General features: G+C 40.4%; 1 protein-coding gene across 3 annotated transcripts in view; it reads right to left on the bottom strand.

Moving 5' to 3' along the window:
- The window catches only part of DYNC2H1 (dynein cytoplasmic 2 heavy chain 1), a 669,732-nt gene that overhangs the window by 11,899 nt on the left and 640,345 nt on the right, over positions 1-17,488 (bottom strand). For all 3 annotated transcript variants that reach the window (XM_073613106.1, XM_073613107.1, XM_073613108.1), the window contains 2 exons: positions 7,987-8,096; positions 4,644-4,725 (listed from right to left, as the gene is read on the bottom strand). In XM_073613106.1, the coding sequence (XP_073469207.1) occupies positions 4,644-4,725; positions 7,987-8,096 (192 nt within the window). The remainder of the gene's footprint in view (positions 1-4,643; positions 4,726-7,986; positions 8,097-17,488) is intronic.

Here is a 17,488-nt window from a genome sequence, read left to right as displayed (position 1 = left end):
ATACAACGCAATTCCATTGGCTGTTAGGGTAGACCGTTCGAAATGAACAGAAACAAACAAGTATCGTATCATTCGATACAATCAAAAATATGTATAATACTGTTCAAAATGAAGATTCGACGAAGCAGCTATAAAACATACGATTGCCACGAGCAGACATTTACAGTCAAATGCTCTGCCCATAGGGTATAGAAGAATAATTATGGTGTTTGACTAGTAATAATAATTAATAATTATTACTAGTCAAACACCATTAGAATCTACTATAGCTTGTGGGTGGGGCATTCAACCAGAAATGTATGATCGTGCTGTCGTACAGTTTAGCTGCTTCGTTTGACAAATTCGACTTTAATAATTTGGATCTTCGTACGAATGCATTTTAAAAAAAAAAATGAATAAAAAATGAATGAATAAAAATAGAATTTCAGGAGTAACTAAATACATTTATTTTTCGGACGAAACCGAAATTCCAAAACTGAATATTTCAGTGTGCACATGTCTACTTCTTAGTACCTGAAGGGACATGGCGACACGGAGATGAGTACAGTTTAACTATGTCAAGGCTTTTGTGGACAGCACAAATGAGTATGCCTATATTGGCAAGCATTTTGCATGAATCTAGGGTATCATGTGTATATGAGCCTGGGGGTGAGAAATCTTCAACAGCCTCCTCTGGCACTCATGGCCTTCTACAATCTCCTCTGTTTCTACTACTTTTACAGCAGGTAGATTCACTTCCGCCTCAACTAGAGAAGGTGGGGAGAGAACCTAGGGCTTCTGAGCTCTGGACAGTGATGGCTGTATTAAGGCCATTCACTGTCTGAAAAAGACTGACATAGTTGCAGAGAAATCTGTTTTAGTCAGATAGGCCACTTGTTGCTTTCCTGAGATAGAGCTAGAATCAGATGCGGAGACCAGTGGTGTTGCTCTGGTGCAAGAGCAGCATTGTCACTCTGAGCAGTTTGAGTGTGTTACAAACCTTTGGCAAAGTATTTGCCTGAGTTCTCTTAACGCAGTTTCCTTGCACCTTGTTTCCAACATTGTAATCTGTGAGGCATTCCCCCGTGGGGTAATCAGGGAGTAGGGTGCGGAAATGGGTAAGTGTTTCTGTGGAAGGATACACAGCAACACAGGGGTTAACTATCCTGTAACAAAGTCCTCGTGGCAAGAAGGTGGGAAGAAGTGCCTGTGTAGCTTTTAAGGGCTCTGGATGGAAATGGTGGTAAAAGTGCGACCTGTGGTGTGTGACACTTAGTCATCCACCTGAGACTAAGTTATAAATGGTGGAATTTTTACCGTCAAGTTGAAAGTGAATAAACTCAAACACATTCCTGGTTTCCTGATACAAGTAACGGATATAATATCTCTTCCTGCTATGAAGATATAGTATTGGTCTCATAACCAGGACAGACCTGTCTTAACTTTCCATATTGCTGGTCCCTATTTAGGTTCAAGCTTCATCCATTATAGTAGGCATAACCCAAAGGGGGTCTTCAGGGTCTGGGAACCATAGGAATAAACCACAGACATGGTCCTTTATAACACCCTGTGGCTAACTACACTTGAGCACCCAAGCAGAATACAGTACGCAAAGCAACATTATGGCTAATCCCCATAGTGTGAGGTTCAGGTACTGCTTCCAAAGTACTGAGGTTATACTGATGCTGATGCACTGCTTCTAATGTTATAGTAGAAAGCTTTTATGTCAGCACGGGGTGGCTACCGTGGACACAAATAGGTAAACTGCCACATCCCTAACAGACATCAGACATGTAGAAAAAATAAAGGATTTAAAGTTTATTCGTTGTTACTTCTTCAGAGAGGAGAACAGCTTAACCCCCTAAGGACATAGGTAAAATGAGTAAAAAACTCACAGGTCTCACAGAGTGGGATAGTATTTTTAAGGGTACATGGGGGGGTTCCGTCCAAAAACTTTGCCAGTGCCCAATTACCAAAAGGTAGGAGCCTATAAACCTGGGTGTTTATGAATATCCACAGTGCCCTGTACTGTATGATTAAAGTGGTTGTAAAGGCAGGACATTTTTTGCCTTAATGCGTTCCCTACAGTCCCAGACATTTTATTGCCCCCTCACCCCTCTTATACTTCCCGGAGCCCTATTTTGATTCAGCGATGTGCTCATCCACAGCAGCGCTTTCCTGTCCCTCTCTCCTAATAGGACAGGGAGGCAGCAGTGGGAGCCAATGGCTTTTACTACTGTCAATCAAATTGTGTGAGGAGGGAGCAGGGGCAGGATCGAATCACGCTGTGTGTGTCTATGGATGCACACAGCCTGGTTTGGGAGCAAGCCCGCAGGTGCATCTTCATATGAAGCGGCTTCCTATGGGGGTGCACAGAGGAGCTATAGCGCAGACCCCAGAAAAAGAGGTTTGGAGCTGTTCAGTGTAATACCATTGTAAGCATAACGTTTATTATTATTAAAAAAAAAAAAAAAAAAAAAACTGCTTACAACCTTTTTAAGATAAAAAAAGTTTTGGCTAGGCTTACAATTTTATGATCAGACTAGACCTGATCAGGGGGATTTAAAGATTGGAATATTATTATTATACAGGATTTATATAGCGCCAACAGTTTGCGCAGCGCTTTACAACATGAATATCTATAATGATAGTAAATACACCCAACCATTACATTGCAGGGTATGCATCACACCATCTGCCGCAGCGGAACTTGTAGTTTCTTCATTTAAAGATTGCTGTGAATGAATGATGGGACTGTGCAGGCTTCACCAGCATAGCCACATGGATTTTGAATGTGGCCACGGGAGTGAGGGAGGTGTGGTGGGAGGTGCTGGAGCATGTTACACCCTAAATATGGCTGTAATGTGTAACATTCTCAGTTTTTGGTACGTACAGTACATGCACTGTAAATATTCAGTAAACATAGACATTAAAATAATTATGTGACACATATGTGTTGAGCATATGTTGAGAAGGTTCATAGGCAGGGCATACCAGAAGTCTCTGATTTAAGGCTGGAGTTATATACAAATTTCAACTTGTTCTGTAAAAAGAAATATGGCCGCACCTCATTTTGCCTCCCAAGATTCTCTATATTAATAGGGAGGCTCAGAAGTCAGAAGGACTTAGCTTGACTTTTACAGGTAGCATGGGGGGCTGCTTAAAAATTCTGCTGCCTATAACTCTGCTACTACTTATTATTCTAACATGCAATGTTCACTGAAGGAAGCCTCAATATATGCAAAAGATACATCCTGGTTCTGACCATACACTTATATACTAAACAATGTGGAAGGGCGAATCTCCCCTTCCACCTATTGTATTCTGTCAGCCGCGGCTGTCAGAATACTTATTTGACTGCATCTGATTTGACAAAGTCACTATTCAGACAACAATTTTCTACCCAGCTCCTTCAACAAAAGTCAAGGACTTCTGTTGAGTTGGGTGGTCCTGTCAGGGGTTTGTCGTAATTTGAGCCATGTATGGCACGATTTAGAGGATAAAGCTTTCTTGAAATAGTTTATGTCTAACCTTGTGTTTCTATCCTCTTCCACAAGGCTTTAAAGTGACTGTAAAGTCTTGCTTTTCTCTCTTTCTAATCAACAAACATGTTATACTTACTTGCCCTATGTAATGGTTTTGCATAGAGCAGCCCAGATCCTCCTCTTCTCGGGTCCCTCTTCTTTGGCTCTCCTGGCCCCTCCTCCTGACAAGTGCCCCCACAGCAAGCAACTTGCTATGGGGGCACCAGACCTGAGCCGCAGCTCCATGTGTCCATTCAGACACGGAGCCCCGGCTAGGTCCCACCCTGTCTCTCTACTCATTGGCTCACCGACTTTGAAAGCAATGGAAGCCAATGGCAGATGAGAGTCCTGGGCAGCCAAGCCTCTCGTGCAAAATCACTGGATAGAGATGGGCTCAGGTAAGTATTAGGGGGGCTGCTGCACACAGGTGTTTTTTTCATCTTAATGCATAAAATGCATTAAGAGTAAAAAACCTTTTGCCTTTACAATCACTTTAACTAATGGGTCATGCAGCATTGGCCTTGGAAGTGATTGTAGCAGTTTGGTGTATGAGAATGCTGTTGGACATGGATATGTCATCTCTGGTATTAAACAGATACAAGGTGCTGGTAAGTAATTTAACTTGTCAGTAGCCATGAAAAAATGGACAAACTCATTTAAAAAGAGGTATGATTTTCAGTTTACCACGTATTTCTTATCAAAATGAAATACTTCATAAATATTTAATGCAGATCCATATTTAGGCTGTGACCTACACCATTCCTCTTTAATAAGTGTGATTATACAAAGCAGATCTGCAGCAGGAAAAACTGCTGACATGTAAAGTTCTGAAGCTTATTATTCTATAATACAGAATTGTGCCAGACAGCAGCCATTATAAACCATCCCGTGGGCTGTTAATTTAATTGTTGACTTCTACAGAGGTCACATACAACTGCGCACTGTTTGCAAATGCCAAATAACACGGAAAACACAACGGGCTGTTTGACTAATAGGAAAACACGGCAAAGGTAAATCACAATGGAGTTTTAAAGGAGTTTTATTATGTAGTGAGCTGAGCTGCATACCAATGACCAGACCATCTTGTCTGAACATGACGTTTTCATTGTGCCGTGTGATGTTTATTGTGTGTTTTATTACCTTGACTTGGAGCTTGGCATCGTGAATGCGTCCTTTCCAGGATGCTACAAATCTGAGGTTATCCATTGAGCAGTTCATTGTTCTAGTAGGACAGAAAATGCGGTGTTAGAAGGAAGACGCAAGAAATGTATTGAAAGCTTACAACTGTAGTATGCTTATTTTTACTAAATAAAATTCAGCAAGAGGACAGCTATGTTCTCTGAATACACAATTGTATTGACCACTGGCATTTCCAGTCTTTGGCACCCCTGCATTTATGTCAAATAATGCACCACTTTGCTTAGAAAACTGTTGCAATAACAAATGTTTCTCATATTTATTTCTTTTGTTTGTATTGGTACGACACAAAAATGTGGAGAAACAAAAAGCCAAATCTGACACATTCCATGCAGAGACCGTTTAGTACACTATAAATTTCTACATAAGGTTTATTTTAGGCCAACTAGACTGGCAAAAATATATAGGGATCAACTCTCTGTGCTGGCACTGTTCCGCACCTAATGCAGACATTATGCATATATTTGGGGATTGTCCGGCTATGACCTCTATATGTTCAATCACTAGTATTATTGTCCCCATCTCTGTGGAAACATGCCTGGTAAGCCTTTTGGATTCCTTAGCTACTACCAAAGCTATATGCATTCTCATCACACTATTGTTTTATGCTTGGAAATTAATTATTTTGTCCTGGAAGAAAACATCTCCACCGACCTTAGCATCCTGGAAATCATTTATGAATAAAGCCACTTATTCCAAATGGTGAGCTTTTACCAAGTTTGATAAAGTGTGGGGTGGTTGGCTAGCCTCCTCGGATACGGTTGCAGATTTATACTGTTCACTCAGCATTTCTCTGTTTTAGCATGATATTTACCCAAAAGGTGCTCTTTTTTTTTCTTTACTAAAAGGGCGCTTGGTATGCTTGATTGGGGAGTCAACTGATAATTCCCATTGGTCCAGTACTATACAAGTGGCTTCAGTTGCTGTTGTATATTGTGTACTACAAGACTTTGCTATTGTTTGCGGCAGGTGGGGGTGAAATGGTTCATACTTTTTTTTCCCTATATCACGGCTGCATCGGGGGGGGGCACTGTAATGGGAATTGGATGCCACTTTCGTTGTCAGCGGTTTAGACATTAATGGCTGTGTGTTGAGTTATTTTGAGGGGACAGCAAATTTACACTGTTATACAAGCTGTACACACTACTTTACATTGTAGCAAAGTGTCTTTTCTTCAGTGTTGTCACATGAAAAGATATAATAAAATACTTACAAAAATGTGAGGGGTGTACTCACTATTGTGAGATACTGTATATTCATTTAGGAGTATGTTTGGCATCATGCCAAAGATTCCTTTCCTTCTATACTGTACTAATTTAACCCAACCCCCCTCCCCCCACCAGCTAACTATGCACAGAGTTCTGGCCTTGGTTCCCCCCCCCCCCCGGGGTTTCTCTGCAATGTATTGTTTCTCTACTGTCCATGCATGTTCAGTAGAGTCCCACACAGTCTGATATATTCCTGGTCTGCTCTGTGATTGATTCCAGTAGGGAACACACACCCTGACATATACATATACCACTGATCCCATATGAGGGGTTCCCTTCACCCCACACAGTCTGACATACAGCATACCTACTCTGGTCTGTGATCCCACATGGGGGGGGGTTACCCTTCACCCCACACAGTCTGAAATATGAACACAGTCCGACATATGCCTACTCTGGTCTGTGATTGATCCCACATGAGGGATTTCCCTTCACCCCACACAGTCTCTGAAATATGCCTAGTCTACTCTGTGATTTATCCATGACAGCACCTTCCATAGTATCCAGTCCTTCTCAACATGGCTGATTTCAGACACAGACATCACACAATTTACAACTCTCCCATGAACATAGTGAGTGGAGGACTGTACATCACTAAACAAACCTCTTTGGGAACTAATGAAAATAGTTTTTATGGGAACCTGTGATAAGAAAAATACCACCGCAACCAACTGGTACCAATCCAACTGTAATTCTTAGAATTCCTCTTGCCTGGACATCATGGCCAACTTCCCTAAGTTAAAGATCTGGAAGATCCTGAAATCTCCTCTAAAGGAGAGTTCATTAGAGAATAGTTTGTAGCGGCTTAAAATAACAGGAATAAATAACGGGAAAAAACAGGAATACCCTTTACAGACAGACTTCCCTTGCTACAAGCTAAAAACTTTACAATACATTTGCATTTTTTTGCACAAATTGTTACACCCAATAGCAAAAATCTGAAACAACAGAAAATGACTTTTCACCTGTTGCTAACCTCCTGCTTTACACTCATTAACCACTAAGCTACCGCCCACCGTCATATGACGGCGGGACGAGGCAGCTCTTGTTCTGGGCGGACGTCATATGACGTGATCGCCCTCCCGAGCCACTAGGGGGCACGCGCGCGCATGCCTGCTGCGTCGCTCGGGACGTGGTGCGCGTGCCCGGCGGCCGCGATGTCCGCCGGGCACCCTCGATTGCCGGGTAACAGAGCAGGACCGTGGATCTGTGTATGTAAACAAAGATCCACGTCCTGTCAGAGAGGAGAGGAGACCGATGGTGTGTCCCTTGTACATAGGGACACCGATCGGTCACCTCCCCCAGTCAGTCATCTCCCCACAGTCAGAATTACCTCCCTAGGACACACATTAACCCCTCGATCGCCCCCTAGTGTTAACCCCTTCCCTGCCAGTCACATTTACACAGTAATTAATGCATTTTTATAGCACGGATCGCTGTATAAATGTGAATGGTCCCAAAAATGTGTCAAAAGTGTCCGATATGGCCGCCGCAATATCGCTGTCACAATAAAAATCGCAGATCGCCTCCATTTCTAGTAAAAAATAAATAAATGAATAAAAATGCTATAAATCTATCCCCTATTTTGTAGATGCTATAACTTTTGCGCAAACCAATCAATATACGCTTATCGTGATTTTTTTTTTACCAAAAATATGTAGAAGAATACATATCGGCCTAAACTGAGGAAAAATTTTGTTTAAAAAAAAAAAAATTGGATATTTATTATAGCAAAAAGTAAAAAATATTGTGTTTTTTCAAAATTGGCCCTCTTCTTTTGTTTATAGCGCAATAAATAAAAAACACAGATGTGATCAAATACCACCAAAAGAAAGCTCTATTTGTGGGGAAAAAATGATAAAAATTTAATAAGGGTGCAGTGTAACATGACCGCGCAATTGTCATTCAAAGTGCGACAGCGCTGAAAACTGAAAAATGGCTTGGGCAGGAAGGGGGTGAAAGTGCCCTGTATTGAGGTGGTTAAACAAATACAGACTTCATAAAATGTACAGATTTACCTTGCTGTTTCCTGACGTAAAGCATTCAGGAATGTATCCGGATGGAAAAGTTCTGACAGGTCTAAGGTGTCGGATAAAAGACTCTGTTTTTCTGCTTTCTCCACCCAATTCTGTTTCAAATAACAAAAACAAAAATTAAAATGCAGAAAAAAAATCTACAATGATTATACTTTCAAAATAGAAACGGTTCTGAAAATGTTATAGATAGGCAACTCCTATCCTCATATTGATCAGTGGTTCCAAATTAATAACTACTGCAGTAGGATACACTCAGTATCTTTTCAAATCACTGTTCTGTTTATTTGGTGCAATTAAAGTTTTTTTTTTTATACGTAGGAATCACATTATTATTGCAATTGTATTTTTAAAGTGGTTGTAAAGCCTCTCATATAACCAGTGAAGTGACTCCTACACATAGGTTTAACTAGTTTACAGTATCTGCAGTTTTCTCTTTCCTACACCCCTTCAAAAGGGCAGAATCATGTTAAAATCCTTCTACACCTGTGAGGAGCAGAGAGGAGGGGGTGGAGAGTTGCAGTTACAGTGTGTGAAAGCTCATTGGAGGAAAAGGATCACACCCCCTCTACACAGCAAAGGAAGTATACAGAGCTGTGTTCTGAATATACAAGTTCTGTGCGGAGCTCCCTAACTATCACAAATTTATTTCATGTGTCGGAAAAACTTGTCAGAAGTGACGCATGCTGATAACAGAAGAAGGAAGCACCAGAGAGAAATATGTAAACACTACAGATATACTGTATGTGCTTTGTTCAGATTTCAAGACTGAGGTTTACAAACACTTTAAGGTAACAAGGTGTGTAACATAGCAAGCAGGAGCAATTTTACAATTTTTCAGTCATTAAAAGGTGTTTTTATCTGCACGATCTGGTGCACTCTATTTTGTGTTTCTATTTTGCATGCGTATATGGCCTTCTTATAAGGTCTCGAAAAAATGTGAATATGCAATCAAAACATTATTATTGCCATGTGCACAATAAGTGCATTGCGCAATTCATAAACAAAATGGAATACAGTTTTATACAAAATGTACAATTATTTTTTCACAGAAACACAAAACAGAGGGCACCAGATCATGCAGATAAAAACACCTCAATGATTAAAAAAAGGTAAAATTGCATTTACACTAACCGGTTCCGAACCGCTCACACACATTTACTGCGGCACAATGGCACCGCTGCGCAAAATCCTGTACATATATGGGGTTCCCTTTAAGAGCTACCAGAGGGCGCCCGCTGCACAGCGAGGGGGCTGATGCGCGTGACCGGCAGTTGCGATCGCCCGCTGGCCACGCGCGAACGTGTGCACGAGAGCCAGGCACAGGGATTTGTGTGTGTAAACACACAAATCCCTGTGCTGTCAGGGGAGAGGAGACATATCGTTTGTTCCTACTAAGTAGGAACAATATGTCTCCTCCCCTAGTCAGTCCTATCCCCATACAGTTACATTTGTTTATAGCGCAAAAAATAAAAACTGCAGAGGTGATCAAATAGCACCAAAAGAAAGCTCTATTTGTGGGAAAAAAAGGACAAAAATTTTGTTTGGGTACAGCATTGCATGACTGCGCAATTGTCAGTTAAACACAGTGCCAAATTGTAAAAAGTGCTCTGGTCAGGAAGAAGGTAAAATCTTCTGGGGCTGAAGTGGTTAGAGTGATATGATCAGGGCATATCATAAGGAATAACCATTCTACTGGTAATCCAGGTCACACCAACAGATGTCAAAAACACTTCCACAAGGTAGCTGGTGAAAGGAGAGATGTTAGCAGTAATGGACACTGCAGGAGCTATGAACAAGGTACAGTATCTCACAAAAGTGAGTACACCCCTCACATTTTTGTAAATACTGAGTAGTGAGTGCACAGCTTGTATAATAGTGTAAATTTGCTGTCGCCTCAAAATAACTCAATACACAGCCATTAATGTCTAAACCACTGGCAACAAAAGTGAGTACACCCCTAAGTGAAAATGTCCAAATTGTCCCAATTAGCCATTTTCCCTCCCTAGTGTCATGTGACTCGTTAATGTTACAAGGTCTCAGGTGTGAATGGAGAGCAGGTGTGTTAAATTTGGTGTTATTGCTCTCACTCTCTCATACTGGTCACTGGAAGTTCTACATGGCACCTCATGGCAAAGAACTCTCTGAGGATCTGAAAAAAAAAAGAATTGTTGCTCTACATAAAGATGGATCCTGAAACTGAGCTGCAGCACGATGGCCAAGACCATACAGCGGTTTAACAGGACAGGTTACACTCAGAACAGGCCTCGCTATGACTGTAACTGCTTGTGGCTTCACAGCCGGTTTGCAACTGAATATGCATGAGCCACGCTGCACTTTGTGAATGGTCCCAGGAGGCTGCAGAGGAAGACAGGGGAGGGTGAACTTCTGTTCATGTTGCTGGGACAATCCGACTGGAGGTGGGAGCGGGTACCTGTCAAAACCAGGTACTCGCTCATCCCCCAAAAAGTACCAAAAAATGTAAAGAGGAGGAGGGGGGGGGGTGGGTAGTCAGACAAGCGTAACTTTCCCTTTCCACTTTAAAGCCAAGCACACCCTGAAAGGCCATCTTGGCATTGGGAGTGATCTCTCCATCCAGATGTTGGGCAACAATATAGACTCAATGGGCAATTAAACCCTGCCCCACTCAAAAGCAGAAATATCTGTTTGTGAAAAATTGTCTTTAGATAGGTAAATCCAATCACTAAAATCTCATACAAACTTTACCATGCTAATGTGAATTCAAACGTAAATGTCAATATATTTAAAACAGCAACCTTCATTAAAATAATGAATCCTGCCATGAAGGTACTTATTTAGAAACTTAGGCTGGATTCACAAAAACCCGCATCCAATTTGTATGTCAGGAGACATCTCTGGAGTGGCTCTGAAGTGAATTGCACAGGAGTCCTGTGCGTCTTCTGGTCCATTTCAGGTCTGAATTCAGCCAAAAATTCAGACTGAAATTGGACCTGAAGCAGTGAACAGGGACGCACTGGAACCCGGCTGTGAGCTGCTCCGTACGGCAGTGTGAACCCAGCCTAAAACAACATTCTGCTGTCCCTCTCTCCTAATTGTGCTCCTGAGTTGTCACCCTGTCACCAGGGCTTCCAATGGAGACTACAAGTGGCCATTTTAATATACAGGTATAGTATACTGTTGTCTCCATCAGGAAACCATGCAGCCATCCCTGGAGTGCATACAGACAGGGAGTCACAGCAAAAAGGTTGCAGGAGATAAAACACACAGAGATGCAGCAAAGGATGAAAAAAATGTTAGTTAGGAAAAATATGGCAATTGTTTTATGTATCACAGGGCTTTTGCAAACTAAGTGTCAATCCATCAATGGTGTACATCTACTTTAAGGCTAAACAGCCCTATTTAGCATTGCAAATAAAACAAAAATAATTGCTATATTTAGCCTAAAATCCAGCTGTGCAATTCAAATATATATCTCTAGAGAAGGTTCACATTTAATCCAGGAAGACTGATTGCTGTCAAAGTAGCATAACGGCAGCTCCTCAGCGACCTGTCACAACAGCGATCATAGCGTTTCTGTAATTAAGAACTCAGGGGAGGTGAAAACTATTTTAAGTTCAAGCGCACATCTCAGGTTTTGTTTTGAAATTAATTGCTTGCTGGACTGATTGTAGATCCCTGTGAGATTGCTTTTAATAAGAGATGGAAGAGCTTTGCATCTCAGATATTCAGAGTCCATTCTAAGACAGCCAATTAAAGCACAAGAGTGCGTGGACAACTACCAGCAATCTCCAGGCGCACAGAACCCAATCTGCATTTTTATATGGCATTTCCAACTATAATCATTTTGGAGGTTCTGTTTATCCATTTATCATCAGTCATGTCAATAGTTTCGCACTGACTACAATAAAAGAAATAAAGCTGTAAATTCATGATGAGGTATGAAAGTGATTATTTTTTTAGAATCCCCTTTCTTTACAGTTCAGTGCATATGAACTCTCAATAGGCATTAACTGTGCCATGCCATGCAAATGTGCCACTGCTGATTCTGCATCAGTATCTGACTATACCTACACCCATATTTAGTATGTAAGATGATGCAAAAGGTGGAGTTACCCTTTTATTACACTATTACACCAGTTTTTTTTTTTTTTTTTTTTAATTACACTTTCAGGGCAATCAGGAATATAAAATTACAAGAAAAAAATCCCCTGGGATGAAAAAATTGTTCCATCCATGTGCATCCTAATTTAAAAGTTAGTTATAAATTGATTGGTTGCCATTTTTGCTTTGCATGTTGGATTTTGTGCAGACAGATTCACACCTACCAGGCCTCTTGAACAATGCACACAGCTGCATAAAGATCTGTAATACAGCAATAAGTACAGAGGCAGAAAATAAAAATAGAAAATTTTACGCTTGAGTGCAGGACCCCTGAGGATGCGCTAAAGCGTGAAATGCGTTGGATAGAGCTTAGAGTGCTGACATCACTCCGCCACATGAATTCTGTGTGGCGACCACATTTGTAAGTGCTGCAGATTTTTTTTGTTTGTTTTTAACCTACGTTTTGTACTGTATGCAGAGATCTGAAATAAATACTACTCTATGGAAGTTATATCTGGCACTGTTTGGTGAGCATCTATCCCATACAGCCACGCTCTATATTCATGCACCCTGGACCGTGAAGATCTGGTCAGTGGATCCTTGTAAAGGCACTGCTTCCATAAAAGAGCTGTTGTCTGGTTGGTTACAAAGAGCACTGCTGCTGCCTATAATTTTTGACAGCCACATGTTCTGGTGAGTGTGGAGTGTTGGTGGTGGTTTTGGCACAGTGGATTTTTACAGTGTACAGCCCTGGCCAAAATTACACAAATATACATTTTCACAAAGTCTGCTGCCTCTGTTTTTATGATGGCAATTTGCATATACTCCAGAATGTTATTAAGAGTGATCATATGAATTGCAAAGTCCCTCTTTGCCATGAAAATGAACTTAATCCTAAAAAAAAACATTTCCACTGTATTTCAGCCCTGCCACAAAAGGACCAGCTGACATCATGTCAGTGATTCTCTCGTTAACACAGGTGTCAGTGTTGATGAGGACAAGGCTGGAAAATCACTCGGTAATGCTGATTGAGTAAATCTGGATACACACTATACAACTTTGGTTGTTAGATTTCCTTTAGATTTACCTTCAACTATGTAGTGAAAGGGCCTGCCTGATTGCATACAAATTGAAAGTGTTTAGGTTTGACCTCATCTTATATGGTTTTGGTAAATCTAAAAGGAAAAATTTAAAGAAAATTGTATAATGTATATCCAGCTTTAGAATAACAGGCCAGAAGTTTTAAAAGGAGGGTGGTGCTTACTCTGTTAATCATGGTTACCTGCAAGGAAAAACATACAGCCATCATTGCTTTGCACAAAAAAGGGATTCATGGGCAAGGATATTGCTGCTATTAAGATTGCACCTGAATCAACCATTTATTGGATCATCAAGAACTTCAAGGAGAGGGGTTTAATTGTTGTGAAGAAGGCTTCAGGGCATCCAAGAAAGTCCAGCAAGCGCCAGGACTGTCTCCTACAGTTGATTCAGCTGGGCAGCAAAGAAGCCACTTCTCTCCAGGAAAAACATCAGGGACAAACTAATATTCTGCAAAAGGTAGTGTTATTGGAGTGCTGAGGACTGGAGTAAAGTTATTTTTTCTGATGAATCCCCTTTCTGATTATTTGGGACATCCTGAAAAAACCTTGCCCAGAGAAGAAAAGGTGAGCGCTACCATCAGTCCTGTGTCATGCCAACAGTAAAGCATCCTGAGACCATTCATGAGTGGGGTTGCTTCTCAGCCAAGTGGGCTTACTCACAATTTTGCCTAAGAACACAGCCATGAATAAAGAAAGGTACAAAAACATCCTCCGAGAGCAACTTCTCCCAACCATCCAAGAACAATTTGGTGATGAACAATGCCTTTTCCAGCATGATGAAGCACCTTGCCATAAGGAAAAAGTGATAACTATATGGCTTGGGGGACAAAACTTTAAAATTTTGGGTCCATGGCCAGGAAACTCCCCAGACTTTAATCCCATTAAAAATTTGTTGTCAATCCTCAAGAGGTGGGTGAACAAAAAAACACCCCACAAATTCTGACAAACTCCAAATATTGATTATGCAAGAATGGGCTGCCATCAGTCAGGATGTGGCCCAGAAGTTGATTGACAGCATGCCGGGTGAATTGCAGAGGTCTTGAAAAAGAAGGGTCAACACTGCAAATATTGACACTTTGCATAAACTTATTATTATGCAATTATACTTCAGTATACCATAGTAACATCTGAAAAAAAAGATATAAACACTGAAGAAGCAGACTTTGTGAAAATTGATATTTGTGTAATTCTCAAAACTTTTGGCCAAGGCTGTAATTCACGCATTTTGAATGAAGTTAAGGAGGAATTTATGCAATATATGTTTAAGAACTGGTGGATTTATTATATACTTTGATATATGAACTTTTGATTTGTCTCTTATTTGTGTATCATTTTTTCACATTTATGTTTCTTGTGAATTTAGTTCTATATAATTTTTTTTTTTTTTTCTTCAAAGTCTTTTCACTGATTAATGGTATATATTTCTAGATGTTAAAATGTGTTTAGCGCTGCACCCATATATCTTTACAATACTGATTAATTAGTCTTTGGCCCTCTGCTTAGCTTTTGTGGGGCAAAGCTTTACAGTAAAGACCCTCTTTAAAACTTGTTACTACAAATGCCTAAGTGTGCAGCCTGACTAAATGTGCATGCGGTACTGCAATTTACATGCTTAAATTCCATTGTAAATCATATACTTTTATAAGCATCCTTGCTGCCAGCATCCACCAACCTTTCTGAAACCTTTTAAAACAATCGTGGTTGATGTCTTTCTTTTTTTTTTTTTTTTTTTTACTTTTATGTTTTCTATTCCTATGGTGTTTCTTTCCAAAATGCACTTTATTGATTTTCTTCGCACAGCTGCCATGTTTTCAGCTTCTATTTTAGCACATTTATTTGAAGGCATAAACTGAGTTCAACAAGGAATTATCTCAGATTTTCTGGGACTCCAAAGCTGCACGGCAGGTTGTGCCAAATAAGATGTCTCACTTCTGGAGCCTGGGCTGCAGTCTTTTCTGTGGTGGAGCAGCCACCAAGCAGGGGATGGAACACTACAACACTGTAAACATGTCAGTGTGAGCCAAGACTTGCCATTTGCAAGAACTTGTCTCAACCACAGTCCTACTTTGCGAGTAAATGAAATACTGAGCTCCAGCTGTTCCAATATAATGATTTCAGTACTTTAATCATATCCAGTATGGAAGAGTCATGTATTTATAAACTGAAGCTTGACCTATCACTAGCTAAAGACATTATGAGATTGTAAGTAAGCCTGGGTAGATAGAAGGATGGACCCCTTTCCTTTGCATTTTCACTGCCTGACTTTTCATTAGTTATACCTATTTTGCAATTATAAAGGTTTAGTGTATTTTTTTTAATATGCTTTATTACCATTTGACAATGTTCTTTTCATTGTATTACCTTACAAAAGAATTACTGCTATCTAGATCAGCTATTATATTACAATAGTGGAAATAACTCTACTCTTTATATCTTTTAGATTGTAAGCTCTAACGAGCAGGGTCCTTTGAATTTTCCTGTATTGAATTGTATTTTAACTGTCTTCATGTTGTAAAGCGCTGCGCAAACTGTTGGCGCTATATAAATCCTGTATAATAATTATTATTATATAATACATATATTTGTATACTTTTAATACTTATATTACTTGTAATCTATTGCTTAACACCATTGTGTAGCATTGCCCCACGCAGGTGGAATGCAGGTGGAATGCAAAGACAAGGCAAAAGCTTTGCTTTGTATAGGCCTGTTCACACCAATGTGCTTTTTTGGTGTGTGCTGCACCACTTTGCAGGCATAATTTTATGGCAGCACATGTGAGGGAATTGCAGCACTTTGCAATGTGTTGCTGTGCAGAGGCTTGAAAATCATTTTGTGACCCTTCAAATAAAGTTACAAAAAAAAAAAAAAAAATATAAAAGCTGTAAAAGGGAAATGCACTACCCCTCGCAACTCATTCACATGGCACACCATTGGTTGTGCACTGTAGTGCAGTGCTGGTGTGAATCTGTCATTTTTACACAGTCATACATTTTTACTTACTCTGTTAGATATATAATCCCATTTATTTCATACCTGCACCTGCACTTCTATAGTGAAAGCAGGAACAAAACATGCAACAATTTCTCAATAATTATTCAAAATGTTTACATTGCAGATTATTATATTCACAGCTTTATAAAAACAGCCTCATATATTGGACTGGGGAGGAGATAATCGCATGGCTTTCCAAATCCTGCCGTCTCAACCTCCGCAACATCTCCAAAATACGCCCCTTCCTAACCACAAAGCTCCTAATTCACTCCCTGGTCATCTCTCGCCTCGACTACCACAACTCCTTCCTCACAAGATTACCTTTACATAGGCTTTCCCCCCTTCAATCCATCATGAATGCTGCTGCCAGACTCATCCACCTTATCAATCGCTCAGCATCTGCAACCGCCTCTCTGTCAATCCCTCCACTGGCTTCCACTCACCCAACAAATTAAATTCAAAATTCTAACAACAACTTACAAAGCCATCCACAACTCTGCCTCCAGCTACATCACTAACCTAGTCTCAAAATACCAACCTACTCATTCTCTTTGTTCCCTCCAAGACCTCCTGCTCTCTAGTTCCCTTGTCACCTCCTACAATGCTCGCCTCCAGGACTTTTCCCCAGCCTCTCCTATCCTATGGAACTCCCTACCCCAATCTGTCTGACTATCTCCTACTCAGCTCGCTTTTAGATGATGCCATAAACATTTCTCTTTAGAGAAGCATATCTGGCCTCCACCTAACAACTGTACATTTACTTTCCCCATCAGACCATTCCCCCAACAGCTATTATCTTTTGTATCATTTGACCCTCCCTCCTAGATGGTAAGCTCTAATGAGCAGGTCTTTCTGATTCCTCCTGTATTGAATTGTATTGTAACTGTACTGTCTGCCCTCATGTTGTAAAGCGCTGCACAAACTGTTGGCGCTAAATGGCTAACATCTCTACAATGTGTGTCTACAAAATGCAGTCAAAACTTTTTTTTTCTATTAGTTTTGTATAAAGTAGGGGAAAGTTAGAAATTCAGCCAACTTTACATTTCATATCTTTGCCCTCGTTTGGGAAGTTTCTGCTTATTTTCTATTTGATGGGTTACACACAAACAGGAAATTAAAGGAAATCTCCTATATAGGGCACAACAAGCACAAAAAAAACAGGAAGGTTTACAAACTGTAGAGTTTTTATTGCTGTCTGTGTCCCATGAGGTTGATTTCACCTACTTTTTGAAAGGGGGTAGGTCTCAGAAAGAGAAGAAGAAAGGGAAATCTCTTCATCTGAGAAACAGATATTTTATACCTGAGAGAAG

Source organism: Aquarana catesbeiana, linkage group LG02 (genome assembly GCF_042186555.1).
Source record: "Aquarana catesbeiana isolate 2022-GZ linkage group LG02, ASM4218655v1, whole genome shotgun sequence".
Lineage (NCBI taxonomy): Eukaryota > Metazoa > Chordata > Amphibia > Anura > Ranidae > Aquarana > Aquarana catesbeiana.
Note: the sequence above shows the minus strand (reverse complement) of the source record. Positions and strands in the feature narration are given on the sequence as shown.